General features: G+C 45.0%; 1 protein-coding gene across 2 annotated transcripts in view; it reads right to left on the bottom strand.

The window, feature by feature from the left end:
• The window catches only part of P2RX1 (purinergic receptor P2X 1), a 93377-nt gene that overhangs the window by 57178 nt on the left and 20707 nt on the right, over positions 1 to 15492 (bottom strand). For both annotated transcript variants that reach the window (XM_083174139.1, XM_083174140.1), the window contains exons 2-3: positions 4293 to 4440; positions 1882 to 1953 (exon numbers count right to left, since the gene is read on the bottom strand). In XM_083174139.1, coding sequence (XP_083030265.1) covers positions 1882 to 1953; positions 4293 to 4440 — 220 coding nt within the window. The remainder of the gene's footprint in view (positions 1 to 1881; positions 1954 to 4292; positions 4441 to 15492) is intronic.

Here is a 15492-nt window from a genome sequence, read left to right as displayed (position 1 = left end):
TTCATCCAACAAAAGCCACTGGAGTTCATTACAATGGGTAGGTTCCACAGTTATCAGGGACAGCTCTAAGGATCCTGCAACAACAAATGACCAAATTGAGTGGCCTAAGAATCAAAAGTTTCAAATTTATTGAACTTCACAAATGTATGAACTAAAGACCAAGTTGGTGCATGGCAAAGTTGTAAAGTTTACGCACCTACCAACCTAGTGTAACTGGCAGATAGTGAAGATGGTGGCTTTTTATGGGGTGTGGACATAGGATTGCAGGATGGTAAGCCAAATCCACCTTTCTAATGTCTATTTGAAGATGGCCAACCCTGACGTACAGAATCATAAAGGACAATGAGGCAATCAGTTGTCAATGCCATGGAAATTGGGTGCCGTTATGTTCACATAAATCTGCAATGCATAGACAACCGTGTAGAAAAATTAACAGAAGCATCCTGTAACGAAGGAACTATGATTGGTTGATTCATGTAAAAAACACTGAGACTACTGTAGCTTATGAAGAAAGGATGCCTGAGTATGTAGTTCATACCAATCTCCGTGAAAGTACAAATACAGGGATTTGAGGATGAGAGAATCGAGCCACACATCTTGGATCTGTTTTTTAGTGACTTTGTTATACTTCGAAACCAAATGCAGAAGCTACCATTGTGGTTACTCATTGATCTTTCTAGACTGTCACTCAGAGAATGAGCTGTAGCGCAGCAGCGTGCCACTAGGTTGAGGACCACCACCATTTAGACAAAAGGTGTAAAGGAGGCAATATATAGAGAAATGGTGGAGAGGAGAAGAAATACAGTAGGAGGGAGGGACAAATCTATTATCTGCTGCATACTAGGCTGTTGTTATGAGTCCCAAAATGGTGTGGCAAACAGCAATCAATACACAATATAAGTCCCCTATTGGTGTATATTGTTAGTAGAGATGGGGACCAAGCCCCCTTGCACCCTATCTGCGATGTCTTACTTATGCTGGGGTAGGCCAGTCCCCCACACATTGTCATGCAGGGCTATTGCCCTGCTTGACCCACCCTCATTGTACCACTGGGGCTGTCACACATCTTGACCAATACAGATGTGATCTGAAATGTCCTGTATTGATTCACTATGCCCTATATTCCAGCTCTATTTTCCTGACTGTGTCGCTGCAGTGATCAAAAGAATGGTGGCCAGTGCAAGGTATTTGTTTATTGTTACACAGAGTGTGATGTCTTGAAGTTTGTGTTTCAGACAGAGACGAATGTGAGTGACTAAGCTGGAGTTGGAGGGAATCAGGTACTGAAGCTGGAGACACCAAAGTTGCAGGATAGAAAAAATTGGGTCTGGGGCTGCAGTTGGAGAAACACTGGTAAGCCGGCGAGACACTGCAGGGCAGGAGAGACCAAAGCGCGATGGAGAGAGACTGGAGGGCTGGAGAGACAGAATGGGGCTTGGGCTGCAACTGGAGACACTCAGGTTTGAGAGACACTGGAGGGAGGGCTGGAGCTGAAGAGACACAGTAGGCCCTTTGCCTGGGCCCAAGCTTGTTGGTAGGGCCTGTGGAGGCCTGGTCCAATTCCTGAGGAATATTTCGTTGTTGTTGAGGGGGTGTGGTCATTCATCTTAGATCTAGCCACACCTCCATCCTGCATTTTGCCAGAACAGAGTTGTCAATCCTACTCAAAATCACAAATCAAGCAGTAGCTTGTCAATAACAAATATAACTATGCTCCTTAAATATACAGTATAGTACTGTTTGTAGAACCTGTATGAATGTACTTAGAAAAACAGAAGTAGAAAACAGTATACTATAGAAAATGTTTTTATTGTAATACTAGCACACTTTTGTAAAAAAGGACTTCAAGCCTCCAAAGTAAAGTATATCACTTGTATATACCTCACTGCAGTTTCCCATTTGTTGTCCTGGAGTAATTATAAAGTTTGTCATCACAACAGAAGAACTGTCTCCCTGCAACATAAGCAGAAATTACACCATATTAGCAGTAAGAACAAAGCTTCAGTAGCTTGGAGACATTAGTAACTTAAATGGAATGTAAACTGAACTCTTGTTTGACCCCCATAAGATCTATTGGCACTTACTTGAAAAGTAATTTCAGTTGGTTAAACTATATCTGTTTTTCAGACAGCTTGCAAATGACAGTTCCTTCTACATACTGGGTACTGTAAGAAATAGGCTCAAGATGCTTGCTTATTCCCCCACCCTGCATGAGCAATAAAACCATTCTCATGTTATGGACAGGGCCGCCGAGAGTTGTGCCGGGCCCCGGTAAAATTTAGGGTGTGTGGCTGAATCACGCCCCCAAAATGTTTAGGAGGGGGTGAAAAAAGTTGAGCAGCAGCAGCACACACCTACAGCATGTGCTGTGCTGACAGCAGGCTCAGCATGAGCTCTCATGCTGTCAGTGAGACGCTCACGCTGAGCCTGCTGTCAGCACACCACATGCTGTACGTGTGTGCTCCTGCTGCTGCCCGGGAGGGATGGAGGGGGAAGGTACGGGGGGTCGGACCAGGGCCCATCCAGCAAGCCCGGGCCCGAGTAATTAGTACCCACTCCCCGCCCCCCCCCCCTCTCAGCGGCCCTGGTTATGGATGGAAACATCAACATCTTAACATGAATATTACAACCAATATTACAACTGATATTATCATCAGCACTTGACCATCAATGTCATAAAAAGATTGACTACTAAACTTCAATGGCTTGTGACAAAAAAAAAAAATGAATGTTTTATTGATATCAGCTTCTGAGATGTGAATAGCAATTAGAGGAGGCCCTTCTGTGCTCACAAGCCCAATTTTACCTTCAGTTGATGAAAAACATCAACAGCTGTAAAAAAAATTGATGGCAGGGAAACATCTACTTGATTAGGGAAATGGATAAATTAGCATTAACACTCTGGGGACTGGAGTATAATGCTCCTTGGCAAACAGCATAAGTAGGCCCAATTTTTGTACAGAATAACTTCAAATGCAGGCAACAATGATACTGCTAATGTACTGCAGATGAAGAATTAGGTCTACCTGCAAGAACCAGTAGTAAGAACCCACAGGAGGTGATTTCATTTCATTTCTTGAGCTCACTCACATCTCCCTGAAGTATGGCACGCATTCATTACCTAAATTAGGAAGGCAGGAAGCTGCCCCCTTTCGCATGGGGATGCCCAGCTTTTTCCTAGACGGTTTTAGGGAAAAAAAATACATTCTGGAAACTATGGTTTTCAGAATAAGAATAATTGGGATAACGGATATTTGGATAAGGGATACTCAACCAGTACTAATTTAGAGTGTGGGCAACTTGAATTGATTGTAAGGAGACACTAAAATATATTAGTGTTAAATTTAGAGATTTGGAGTTGGGAGGAGAATAGGAGACAGAGGGGAGGTTACAGAGTAAGGATATCAGAGAATGGTTAGTGTGGGAGGAGACAAGAAGGAGTAGGGTTTTGCAGTAGCAGAAGGTGATAGACCAATTTGGAAGTAAGGGAAATAAAAAGGTTGGAAAGATGTTTGGATATGGTAGTAAATTAAGAGACAGGTCTGGTAGGTCAGAGATATCTGAGGTAAATCAAGTCTATGAGTACAAGGGTAATTGGCATACAAAAATAATCAAGAATTATATCATTATTTTTCTTTGTATAGATGACTTGATGATGGTTTAAAATTGAATTTTCCCACTAAAGAAACTTCCTCTTCTTCATAACACCCCCCTTACTGATATAAATGTCACACAAAGGCTCCGCTAAACTACTGCACTTCACTTTAAAAAGGAGAGAAATACATAAAAAACACTTCCTGCTGTTCTCTGGAGAACAATGCTGAATAAGTATTTTCTGCTGATCTCTTGAAAATGGTTATTCTAATCACCCTGTACATTGGGTCAGGCATTGCTGAAATACTGGATCTTATTTACTAATAATGGCTAGAGATACCAACATACACTTCAGTGAGCTTTGTAGGGTTGTGATCATTCTCAACCACAGTAGGATGGATGTACACAATTCACTACCTGATATAAGGAAGACAAAAATCAGGTGCAAGTCCAGCTCATAAAATGTTATTACTCATAGATACAAAACAGATAATTAAAGTATTTTCCCAACAACCAACACCATCCTGTTAGTTATCAATCAGGAGCTAGGAAATCCCTACTGCGTATCTTATATGAATGCTCAAGATGACTATTATTTGTATATTGAATCATGAGATATAATATATACTGCATGTGTTATAAATAATTCTATAACAATCTTTTTTTCTATTTGCAAATGACTGCAGGACAGTTCTTACCTGCGGCGGAAACACATAGTCAGCAACATCCCAAATTTCTGTGCCCATGTTCTCAATATTGGTAATTGCTATGCCTTTAAATTTAATGGAGACGGAGCTGATGATGTCATCTACATCCTGGTACCCTTTTTCATACAGAAACACCCATCTAGATTCAAACAATAAAAGAGTGCTATTAGATTTTTAAGTAATATAACTACACATGCAGTAACCAGTGTCTTTTACAAGACACATTAATATGGGTGTGGTATAGGGTTCCGACATTAGCCCGACGTCGGGATCCCGACTGGCCGGACTCAGACAGCATGGCGAGCGCAACAAAGCTCCTTGCGGCCACGGTGGCCAAATATTCTATTCTCCCTCTATGTGGGTCATGGACTCCCAGGAGGGAGAATAGCCGGTGGCCGTCGGGAATCTGTCTGTCTGTATTTTACCAGTCGGGATCCCGACGTCGGGTAAATGACTGTCGGGATCCCGACTGTCGGGACCCTGTCCGGCACTCATTAATACAGTATGTAGGTTATGTATACTGCAAAAGCTTTTCCACTTTTATACAGGAGCACCATTTCTGTGACCTTTAGTGTGTAGTGTGAGGTTTTCCTTACTCTTTGAACCTCAATAAAAATCCCAGTGGACAAGGTGTGCTGGAACTTGTAGTGTCAAAACAACTGAGCAGGAAGTCAGTGGTCTAGTTACCCATATGGCACCAAGACTTCTTACATCTCTAAACAGTGCTCCAGATTATGGTGTAACATGTGATCCAGACTGCAGTCAGTGCAATTACCGCAGGAATAGTCTGGCGTAATGCTGACTGTAGTGGTTTTCAGTTGGCACGACAGTTATTAAGGGGAGGGGAGGATGAAGAGGAGGTATCTCACACTCTCCCAATACCTGGAAGCGTGCCCCCCACCTACACCCACAGTCGTGACTGCGGTCACAGTGAGTATAATATACGGTACTTGTTTCCTAGCACGGCGCCAGCGCTAAAAATTGTATCCATCAGGACCCCAAAAATCGTGTTGATCGCATCGCATGCAACCAAATCGCGATCAACGCAATTTTTACATTGGAATCAATGTAAAATGGTCCCTGAGACCCGAGGGGTGGCGTTGCGCGTCCTTCGACCTTTTCATACCCCCACTATCCACGTCAGTGTGGAGTTGATTTTATATAGTGTGGCGAGCGCAGCGAGCCACTGAGCTGGAAGCGTGGCTAGCGCACGCGCATTACTTCACAGATATTACGCGTCCCCTCGTGGGGCTCGCTGCGCTCGCCGCGCTTCGGGCTCGGTGGCTCTCTGCGCTCGCCACACTATATAAAATCATCTCCACACCGACGTGGATAGTGGGGGTATGAAAATGTCGGAGGACGCGTACCGCCGCCCCTCGCGGGCTCGCTGCGCTTTGGGTTGGCGTTCATCGTGTGGTGGCGTTAACAATGGGGTGGCATTTCTCATGTAAAATACCCATAAGAGTGGGTATACAATGAAAAATCGGGTCCATTGGCCCATTTAACATTGTTCCCTATGTAAAATCGCGTCCATCGCATCGCATGCCTTAACTTAAGGCATGCGATGGACGCGATTTTTTCATTGTAGGGGAAAAGGCTAAAAATAGCCCTAAAATCGCGTCGGTCGCATCCTACGACGGGCGCCGTGCTAAGAAACAAGTACCTAATATACTTCTGAGAGTCTGACCGGAATTGCCACCGCTAGAGTGTGCAGACTGCAGAAATATGGAACAGCATTGGACATGCTTACCCCCTGACCATGAGTGGCACCACTACCACCAATACCACCACAGGTGGTGCAACGCTTGAGCCATGGCACTGCAAAACTGGCCAATATTTCGATTCCCACCATGGCCCTAACTGTGCGGCGTTTGTATATTCTCCCGTGCCTGTGTGGGTTTCTTCCGAATACTCCGGTTTCCTCTCACATTCCAAAAATATACTGGTAGGTTAATTGAAAACAAAATAAAATTAACCTTAGAATGAATGTGTGTACGTGGGGCAGGGACTGATGTGAATGTTCAAATATTCTCTGTATAGTGCTGAGCGATATATGTATGCACTATTTAAGTACCTAGTGATATTATTATTATTTCCCTATGTGGCATTTATTGCATATTTTCAATAATGCTTTATTTTATTAGGAAGGGGTATCCCATCTTTTGGAAGTCTCCACTCCCCTAGGGCATTGCTCCAGCTAGCTGTGACTCCACCTAGCTGGGACTCGGGAGAGTGGCATAGTGTTAAAGGCACTGGTCCTAGCAGAAGCTGGCATAGGATGATATCTGCATACTGCATTCCCCAGGTCGCTGCATTTGAAGCTCTGCACTCCTGTTGCCTTCTGCCAGCAATCAAAGAGAAAAGGTACATCTCCAGAGCGCAACACAAGGTTTCTGTCCAGGGTAACACAAGGAGCCTTCACCAAACTCCACATATAGCCAAAGCACAAACAAAGATTGTACCTACTGGCGAAAACCCTCATGTAGATTCTTAAACAATATAGGGGGAAATTTACTAAGAATACGAATACAAAAAATTGTATTTGTATTCTTGATACGAATGACTACGACTGCTTTGTAACCCTCCGATGTCATATTATTTCGTATTAACCCCCATATATACGGCCGCTAATACGAATTCCTAAAGGCAGTCTGCACGGATCAGTCAGATCCGTGCAGGCTGCAAGGTGTAATAAAAAATAGAAAAATAAATATATATATTTTTTAAATGGCGTGGGGTCCCCCCCACAGCTGTAACCAGCACCAGGCTGAAAGAGCCGAGACTGGTAATAAAAAATCAGAATCATTCAGTGGAGAGGCGCGGAAGATGAAAGATCTCTGCGCCTCTCCACAGTCCGATGCGGGGAGCTGCCGGAATCGCCGGCATGTGAAAGAAGACCAGGATTACGTCGGATCAAGAGGACAGATCTTCGCAGGAGGACCTGAGTGAGTTGGATTTCCTTCCACATGTCCCCCATGGATTTCTTCGGACCCGGACCGGACGTCGACACAGACACCGCTGACATGGAGCCGAACGCCGACATGGAGCCGAACGCCGACATGGACCAGGACACGGACCAAGACCCAGGGACCTACCTACGAGCTCAAGATAGGTAAGTATCAGTATGTATGGGCTTTGGATGTATTAAAGTTTTATTTTTATTGTGTGTCAGTGTGTTTATTTGACTATTTTTATTACTGTGGAACTACAAGTGCCAGCGGGCCCTTTAATGCCCCGCATGCTGGGACTTGTGGTTCTCCAAGTCCCAGCATGCGGGGGAGGCTTGCTGGGACTCATAGTTCCACAGTAAAAGGCAATAGTTTTTATGCTGTTTTTTTACACTGAATCAGCCCAGTGACCACCGCACAGGGTCACCAGGGACAGCACCAGGCTTCAGCCTGGTCAGGTAAGTCCTGGAGGGGGGGACCCCTTAATTGGGGGGTCCTCACTCCCCCAGGCCAGGCTGTCAGTAGGGATAAATGTTTTGGCCGCGGGACCTTATATAATAAGTGTCCCCCGGCTGTGACATTACCCTGCTGGCTGGTTTGGCCTTTGGACTGGTTCTTAAAACACGGGGGACCCTTAGTCATTTTCACCTGGAGCCTGGGGCTGGTTTTAAAAAAAAAAATCGGGGAACCCCTATTTGTCAGGTTTCCTGATTTTTTTATTACCGGCCCAGCTCTTTCAGCCTGGTGCTGGTTACAGCTGTGGGGGGGATCCCACGCTGTTTTTTATTTATTTATTTCTCTATTTTTTAACACTGAAGCCTGCACGGATCTGACTGATCCGTGCAGGCTTCTGCCAAATACTCAAAGAGCTCAATTTCTGAGGAAGCCGCCGAGTCCCTAAGGAGGCGGGGAAACGCGTCACTATACATTGTTTTATTGAGCATCCTTTCTTTTTTCCACCTCCGGATTGGAGCACTGTCTCCCTGTTACCTGCTGAAACAAACCAGGAGCCCGGGCTTCCAGAAACGGACTATCGCTGAATACAGCTACCCGGTACATAAATACAGGTACAGGGAGATACCTCCCTTTCTTCTTTTTGTGTCTGGCCAGACAATCTAAAACAGAGAGCTCATGCCTCTGTCTTTTTTATAGTGGACAGATCACCATTCATCCACTTTCCAGGGGGACAATATAAAGCTGGAGAACAGCAATATCGCTCACCACCTATCCCCACTGGGACTTTTTAAAACACCCACCGTGTCAGATTACATGTTTTTTAATATATGTTTTCTTTTATAATATAAATCCTATGCAAATTTTTTTTTTTTTTTGTTTTTATTGTGTACCCGATCACTGGCCAGTGAATATTAGTGTAATAAATATTCCCTTTGTATATACAATGTTTCCAGCGCGCTTTATGTGATTTTTCTTTTTTTGTTCTATGCATCTTTGGAAATAGGCATTTCCGGATATAAACGCTGCAGGAACCTGATGCAAACCTACACATACATTTGATTAGTGTCTATTTGCAGCAGCGTATAGGGTTCATACCCAAAAACTGTAAACTTTTAAAACATTAGTGTGGTAGTTGGAGTTAGCGCCAATATTTTTTTCTTGTTCTGCCAAATACGACAGGAAAATAAAGTGTATTTTCCTGCCGTATATTCGTGGCCATTTTACACTAATTAGCGGCCGTATTTTTAATGCGGCCGCTTAGTAAATCAGGAACCACCATTCTTTTGAATGGTGATTTCTGTCGTATTCTATCGATGGTGTATTCATTCGTATTTGTAAATACAAATACGAATGTTCCATCAATATGAATACGAAAATTTGTATTTTTGGCATAGTAAATGCCAAAAATACGTATACGTCCCAAAAAAAATCATATTTCCGTATGAAAATACGATTTTTTTTCACGAATTTTTGTTAGTAAATTTCCCCCATATTCTCTTACACAAAAAAGGGTTCATTCTTAATAGGCTTAACTTTCTTGATGTTCCGCGGACTGACCCACTGCACACACACTCACTTTTTGCATCCACTTATGAATGAGGTCCAAAATATCCTATTTTTGATCCACACACTTTCTGCCAGACTTAACAGTCTAGTATCTACATATTCTGCAAATGTACCGCACTGATCCTGTGCCGTCAGACACAGTACAGCTGCAGACATCTAATGATAGATCATCTGCAGCCACGGTAAGAAGGTGGCAATGGTTGCTGTTTCATAACAAGGGGATGGGTGAGGGTGTCACCTCCATTTTGTTGGAGTACCAGGGCCAGGGTCTCCGTATTCCGACATAGATTTCTTTGCCTCAGGGACGGTCATACAGTGGCCAGTCTGCATGACCTCAGGATACACTCAGTTGGCCGACGGTGGTACAAGTGATCGATGCTGCGTCTTTTCGGATGCAGCAGTGAATCACATATACAAGCAGAAGGCATCCAGTTAAACCAGACACCCGCTGCTACATCAACATATCTGAGCTTCTGCTTCTAAAGGTGCCTCTAATGGTCGTATAAGGGGATCGGGGATATAAAAAAAAAAAATTAAATCCTGTTCCTGGTGGGGATAGCGGAATCTGACATTTTTAACATAATTTCCCGAATCCTACAATGGATCATCAATCATCGATACCTGCCAATCATCACCTGTCGGCAGATCGGTGGGTTGGAGCATGGCACCAGCTGATGTATGGGCCCCTTGAGTAAAGAGTACAATACAACCATATCTGAATCACCCCCCAAATATCTTACACTATTTGAGGAGAGCCATCTCGTAGGCTACTGTAACTCACAAGTTATTTTTGTGAGCCTATTTAGCAGGTGATTTATAATGAGGAATTGCGTACATGGACAGGTGGTTCCCTGAATCGCCACTTGGTGGCATCTGGATTCAATGGTTTATAATATATATAACTGCTCGCCAGGAAAGTAGATAGCATAAACAGCACTGTCCTGATCTTGCACGGGGCAGATCCATAGTCCCCCTCAGCATTTTACTCTCAGGCCACTACAAAGTGCAAGGGAGACATTTCTTTCCCTCAGAAGCGCTGTAGCCTTTGTACCTGCTCCTACTCTCTGTCACACTGAGTATAAACTGCTTATTGCTAGAATATTGAGAGTCAATATTTAATAATTTAACCACAAAGACCAATAGTAGTCTGGATTCCTGGCAAATACAACATAGTTAAATGCCAATTCTCATGGCTGCCTGCAACTCACAGGCTATTATATTTACCCATTGGTCCTTTAGAGAGAGAGGTGATTTATGTTAGCTAGTGAGCTAGTGCCAGACAGGCCAGGATTTATGTTTATGTTATTTATTTTACTGTATAATTCAACTAACTCTGATAAGTTCTCAGACCAATGTGTATTCACAGTAAAAAAAAGGGGTGGATATTGCTGTTATCACAGATTCTACTTTGCCACCTTAGTGAAACAAAATCCCTGAATAGCCCAGATATATATTGCAGCATACAGGTGTCACATCATAGCACAAATGCTTCATAAAACTCCAGTAGTACCTACCATAGCCCACTGGCCAATACAAATTCATATTTTCGTATAAACGGCCTCTAAATACAAATACGAGTTGGCAGCATGCATGTATAAGTCAGATCTGTGCAGGCTGCAGTGTAAAAAAAAAAATAGAAAACATAAATACTTTTTAAAAAACAGTGTGGGATGCCCTTCCACGGGCATAACCAGCCCCAGGCTCAAAGAGCCAGTCCTGGTTTTAAAAAATCAGGGAACAATTTAAATAGGGGTTCACCATATTTTTTAAAACCAGCACCAGGCCCAAGGGCCGGTTCTGGTCTCCAAAATACGGGGGATAAAATGACTAGGGGTCCCTCGTATTTTGAGCACCAGCACCAGGCCCAACCAGCCAGCAGGGTAATGCCACAGCCAGGGTCCCTCCCTCCAGAATTGACCTACCCAGGCTGAAGCCTGGTGCTGTTCCCAGCAGCCCTGGGTGGTGGCCACCGGGCTGATAATTGTGTCAAAATTGAAATAAACTATTGGGTTCTGCTGTGGAACAATGAGTCCCAGCAAGCCTGGGCCACATACTTGAACATGGAGAACCACAAGTCCCAGCATGCAGCCCATTAATGGGCTTGCTGGGACTCTTAGTTCCACAGCAGAACCAATAGTTAAATAAATAAACACACACTACAAAAATAAAACTTTTTTACATTCAGAGCTCACTCATACAGGTATTTACCTCACTTGACACGTAGGTAGGCCTCCATCGATCTGCCTGCTGGTCCTGAAGAAATCCAATAAGGGTACCGGTGGAAGGAAATCATACTTACGCGGGTCCTCCGGCGAAGATCGCGTCCTCTTCTGTCCATGTAGGCATCCACGGACTTGGCAAAAAAACACACCGACTAATGCAACTCCCACAGAAGAGAGCTGCAAGATGTGCTTGTTTACATCCTGCGGCTCCTTCTCCCAAATACCACTATTGGCCACCCAGCGGCCTAGCGACTCCTGATTGGCCCCTAGGTGCCACTAGGCGGCCAATATAGCTAGGTGGCCACTATTGCACTGTAAAATTAAAGCAACCAGTATTTACTCTGCACAGAATCAAAGTTACTCCCCCAAATCTAACTCGCTCTGCACATGTTACATCTGCCCCACCTGCAGTGCACATGGGGGGATATTTTGGTTCACTCTTTCTGATAAATTCCTTCTTGGATGGACAAAACCATGCACTTCAGGTGGGGCGGATGTTACTTATGCAGAGAGAATTAGATTTGGGTGGGGTTTTACTTCAAAGTGAGATCTATATTGCAGTGTAAAAATAAGGCGCCACAAGTGTTTCACAGCGCCCTACAAAGGACCAATACAGGGAGACAAAACTTGGCATAACATTGAATAAATAACAAAAATAGAGTACAAATAAAGAGCACCACAGTTCAATACACATTACAGCTTGGATAGAAGTAGTGAGGACTCAATTAACATACAACTAGAGGCTTGAGGCCAATGCTGGAGATCAGTATGCAGACGAAGATGGTCACTGAGTGTTTGAGTATAGGAGATCTGTGAGTGAAATGTGAAGAGAAGTGGGCTTTGACAACAGGAGGGAAGAGGGTCATCGGTTATGGGTTATCAGGGTTATCAGGTCATTGCTTCTCCCTTCATGCATCTACTGTATCATCTGCACTAATTGAATGGCTGGTTCAGAGATGGGCGCTGTTTCTGCAGTTTGCTGATGGTTGTAGAGCTGTGCATGCATCAGAGACACAGCAGCATGTCAATCGAGTTGTGGTTCATGGGGCACTTTGACTGACGTTGCTGTAATGTTGGTCAAAGTGCCCCATACACCACAACTCGATTGACATGCTGCTGGCATTTGGGGATGGGAAACATTTGAGAAAATAAGGTCATATCGCCCATTTCTTGGCATGCCAAAGCCAGTGGTTGCATGTGCACGTGCAGTTTCACTGGCCCCAGTGGATTCGTTATTCCGGACATCCTGAGTATTCTGAGGGTAAGGGTGTGTGTGCACACATGGTGATATTGGCACAATGGCCCTTATTCTGATCGGTGCGGCCGGATCCGAATATGCGGCCAGGACCGTGCGTCCGAAACACCGCCTTCCATACGGATCGCCAACTCCGTCCGAACACGGTAAGAAGCTGTCCGCACGGACCGCAAGTGTATTTCTCATGAAATACGCCTCCTCCATCTCAAGTAACCTCCGCCATCATTCGATGGTCGCAGACCATCGAATGCTGGACCGAGTGTTCCACCAGCTCCCGCAACCTGAGACCACATGGGCATTTCTCAGTGCAAAAGCAGGGATCTGGGCGGGCAGCTGACATCCGGCAATGTCATATGTCCGCCCCCTACACGTGCGTCACGGCCGCATTACCATACGTACGCCCAGCGTTTTCATGGGAATGCCCATGAAACGCGGGGAGTATGCATATGGTAATGAGCCCAAATAGTCCTTCACGCCCCTCTCCACCCCCTGTTTGTAGTGTACACATTTCATGTGGGATTTGGCCGTACGCCCCGCTCGCACATGCGCAGAGATGCCTCTGCACATGCGCAGACACAAAACATTGGCGGCACGAACGCACGCGGATATTACCGCACCAACCAGAATAAGGGCCAATATATTGTTTCTGACTGAATTAGAACATCATATAATGTATATTGGGCAATGTTTTTGCCTGATTGTATGTTCCCCAAGGTCACATGCAATATTTTCTGGTTGGCCGAGCTGCAAGGCCAATAGGAAGATGTTGCTTGGGACTCTGCAGTGTGATGAAGGACTGAACGAGAGATTGCTCCTTTGGTCATTACATTGTTCTGGTCAGGGCTGGATTTGCCACTAGGCTTGTGATGCACGGGCCTAGGGGCAGCACATATTACGCCCCCTAGGCTGCCTGTGAGTCAAAGTGGTGACTGACAGTGGCATAACTATTGATTTTTTCTATTTCTTTATTTAAAATACTAGTTCTGCTGTGCCAGTTTGGGGCCTGCGGTTTTAGTACCGGGAGGGAGCGAAGCAGACAGCCACTGCCAGTTTCAGTATTCAAAATAGAAAAAGAACCGTAGGCAGGGCCAAAGCTGCTGTACAGGGAGTGTGTAAGTCTCCCAAAATGTTGTATCAGAAAAAAAGATATGGATGTACAGCGCTAGGTTTCTACTGAAGAAATGTACACTACCACAAATGATTTTATATATATCTATTTAATAAATCATATTATATTAAAATATACAATTAATGAGAATTCTCATGATACAATGAATATATGCAAATTATTAAAAGACAATGTTATAAACAAAGGGTATAAAATATGAGCTCCACAAGAATGTTGCACACATGTATAGTTACCAGTTGTACTGGAAGATTAGAGGTGGAAAAGGCTCCTTGCTAAGTTTGCTGCATAAATTGTCCAATCCGGATAATTTCCCATTAGGTCCAGGTTGTTCAGAGCAAGTTCATATGAGGCAGTCCTTTTGGTATGTGCATACCTTGCATGACACTGCTTGTGGCTGCTGAACCAAGGAGAGGGGGGGGGGGGGGGGGGTGAAGGTCCTGGAGGTAAACAGTTGACTGGTCTGGAATAAAGTGCAGAGTATAGTGCAGTCTGGTGTGCAAAGGAGCAAATCGGGGTGCAGTGGAGATGGTGCTCAACGCGTTTCAACGCTAACTCGCGTCTTCATCAGTTTTTCTGCGAGGGAGGCGGAGCAGCTGTCCAGAAGCTGCTTGTGCAGAATGTAGGAGCCACTGCTCGCCTGCTGCTGCCACCGATGCTAGAGACACACCATAGCAGGGGTGAGGTTGGAGGAAAAGCAGAGGAGCCGCTGCTGCTGCTGCCGTCGATTGCCCAGAGCTGCACCGCAGCAAAGGGGAGGTTGGAGGAAAGGCAGAGGAGCCGCACCATGGGGGGGGGGGTAGGCGGAGAGGACAAGGGCCCGCTGCTGTCGCAGTCAGAAGCCACCACTGACAGAACCTGCACCTGCCATCATATGGAAGATCCATTGCTGCTGCTGCCCAGAGCTGCTCCGCAGACACAGAAAGAGCCACTGCTGCATCTTTCCCCAGCTTCGGGAAAGATGTAGCAAGCTGTAGCAGTCTAAAGACCTGGTGACGGTGAACATCCCTCAGTCCGTTTGTCAGTCTGTTCTCCTTGTCCGTCTTTGCCCCCACGCTTCCCTCCATCTATGCTGCCCCCCTGTCCATTCGTCTGTCAGTCTTTCCCCCAGTATGGTGTTCTGCCATCCTTCTATGCCCCCTGTGCCTTGTCCATCCGTTTGTGACCACCAACCATCTGTCTGTTTATCTGTGGTGCTTTGCCCCATATGTCTAGTCTATGTCTCTCATCCATCCATCTGCAAACCCCCCCCCCCCCCCATCTATCTATATTTCTATGGTGATTTGCCCTATCTGTCTATGCCCCCATGACAAAAAGGAATATCACAGTCTATTGGCTGCCAAAAATATTCTGCCTAGGGGTGGCCTGACCCTAAATCCGGACCTGGCTCTGGTATGTACTGCTGATGCAATGTTGACCTATCAGATCATTCTGATATGTTGCCCAGATGTCTGATGAGCCGGCTGATGCTCACATAGTGGTTCCGTTGTTATACTGAAGATGCCACACAGTCGCCGCATACAGCGACTTTGTGCTACAGTATGTATGGAAGTACGTGGCCGGAAGTCCGCACACTTGCAGTGCGCTTACTTTTAGAAATACAAACTTAAATGAGTAC

This window comes from Crinia signifera, chromosome 2, assembly GCF_055691185.1.
Source record: "Crinia signifera chromosome 2, ASM5569118v1, whole genome shotgun sequence".
NCBI lineage: Eukaryota > Metazoa > Chordata > Amphibia > Anura > Myobatrachidae > Crinia > Crinia signifera.
Note: the sequence above shows the minus strand (reverse complement) of the source record. Positions and strands in the feature narration are given on the sequence as shown.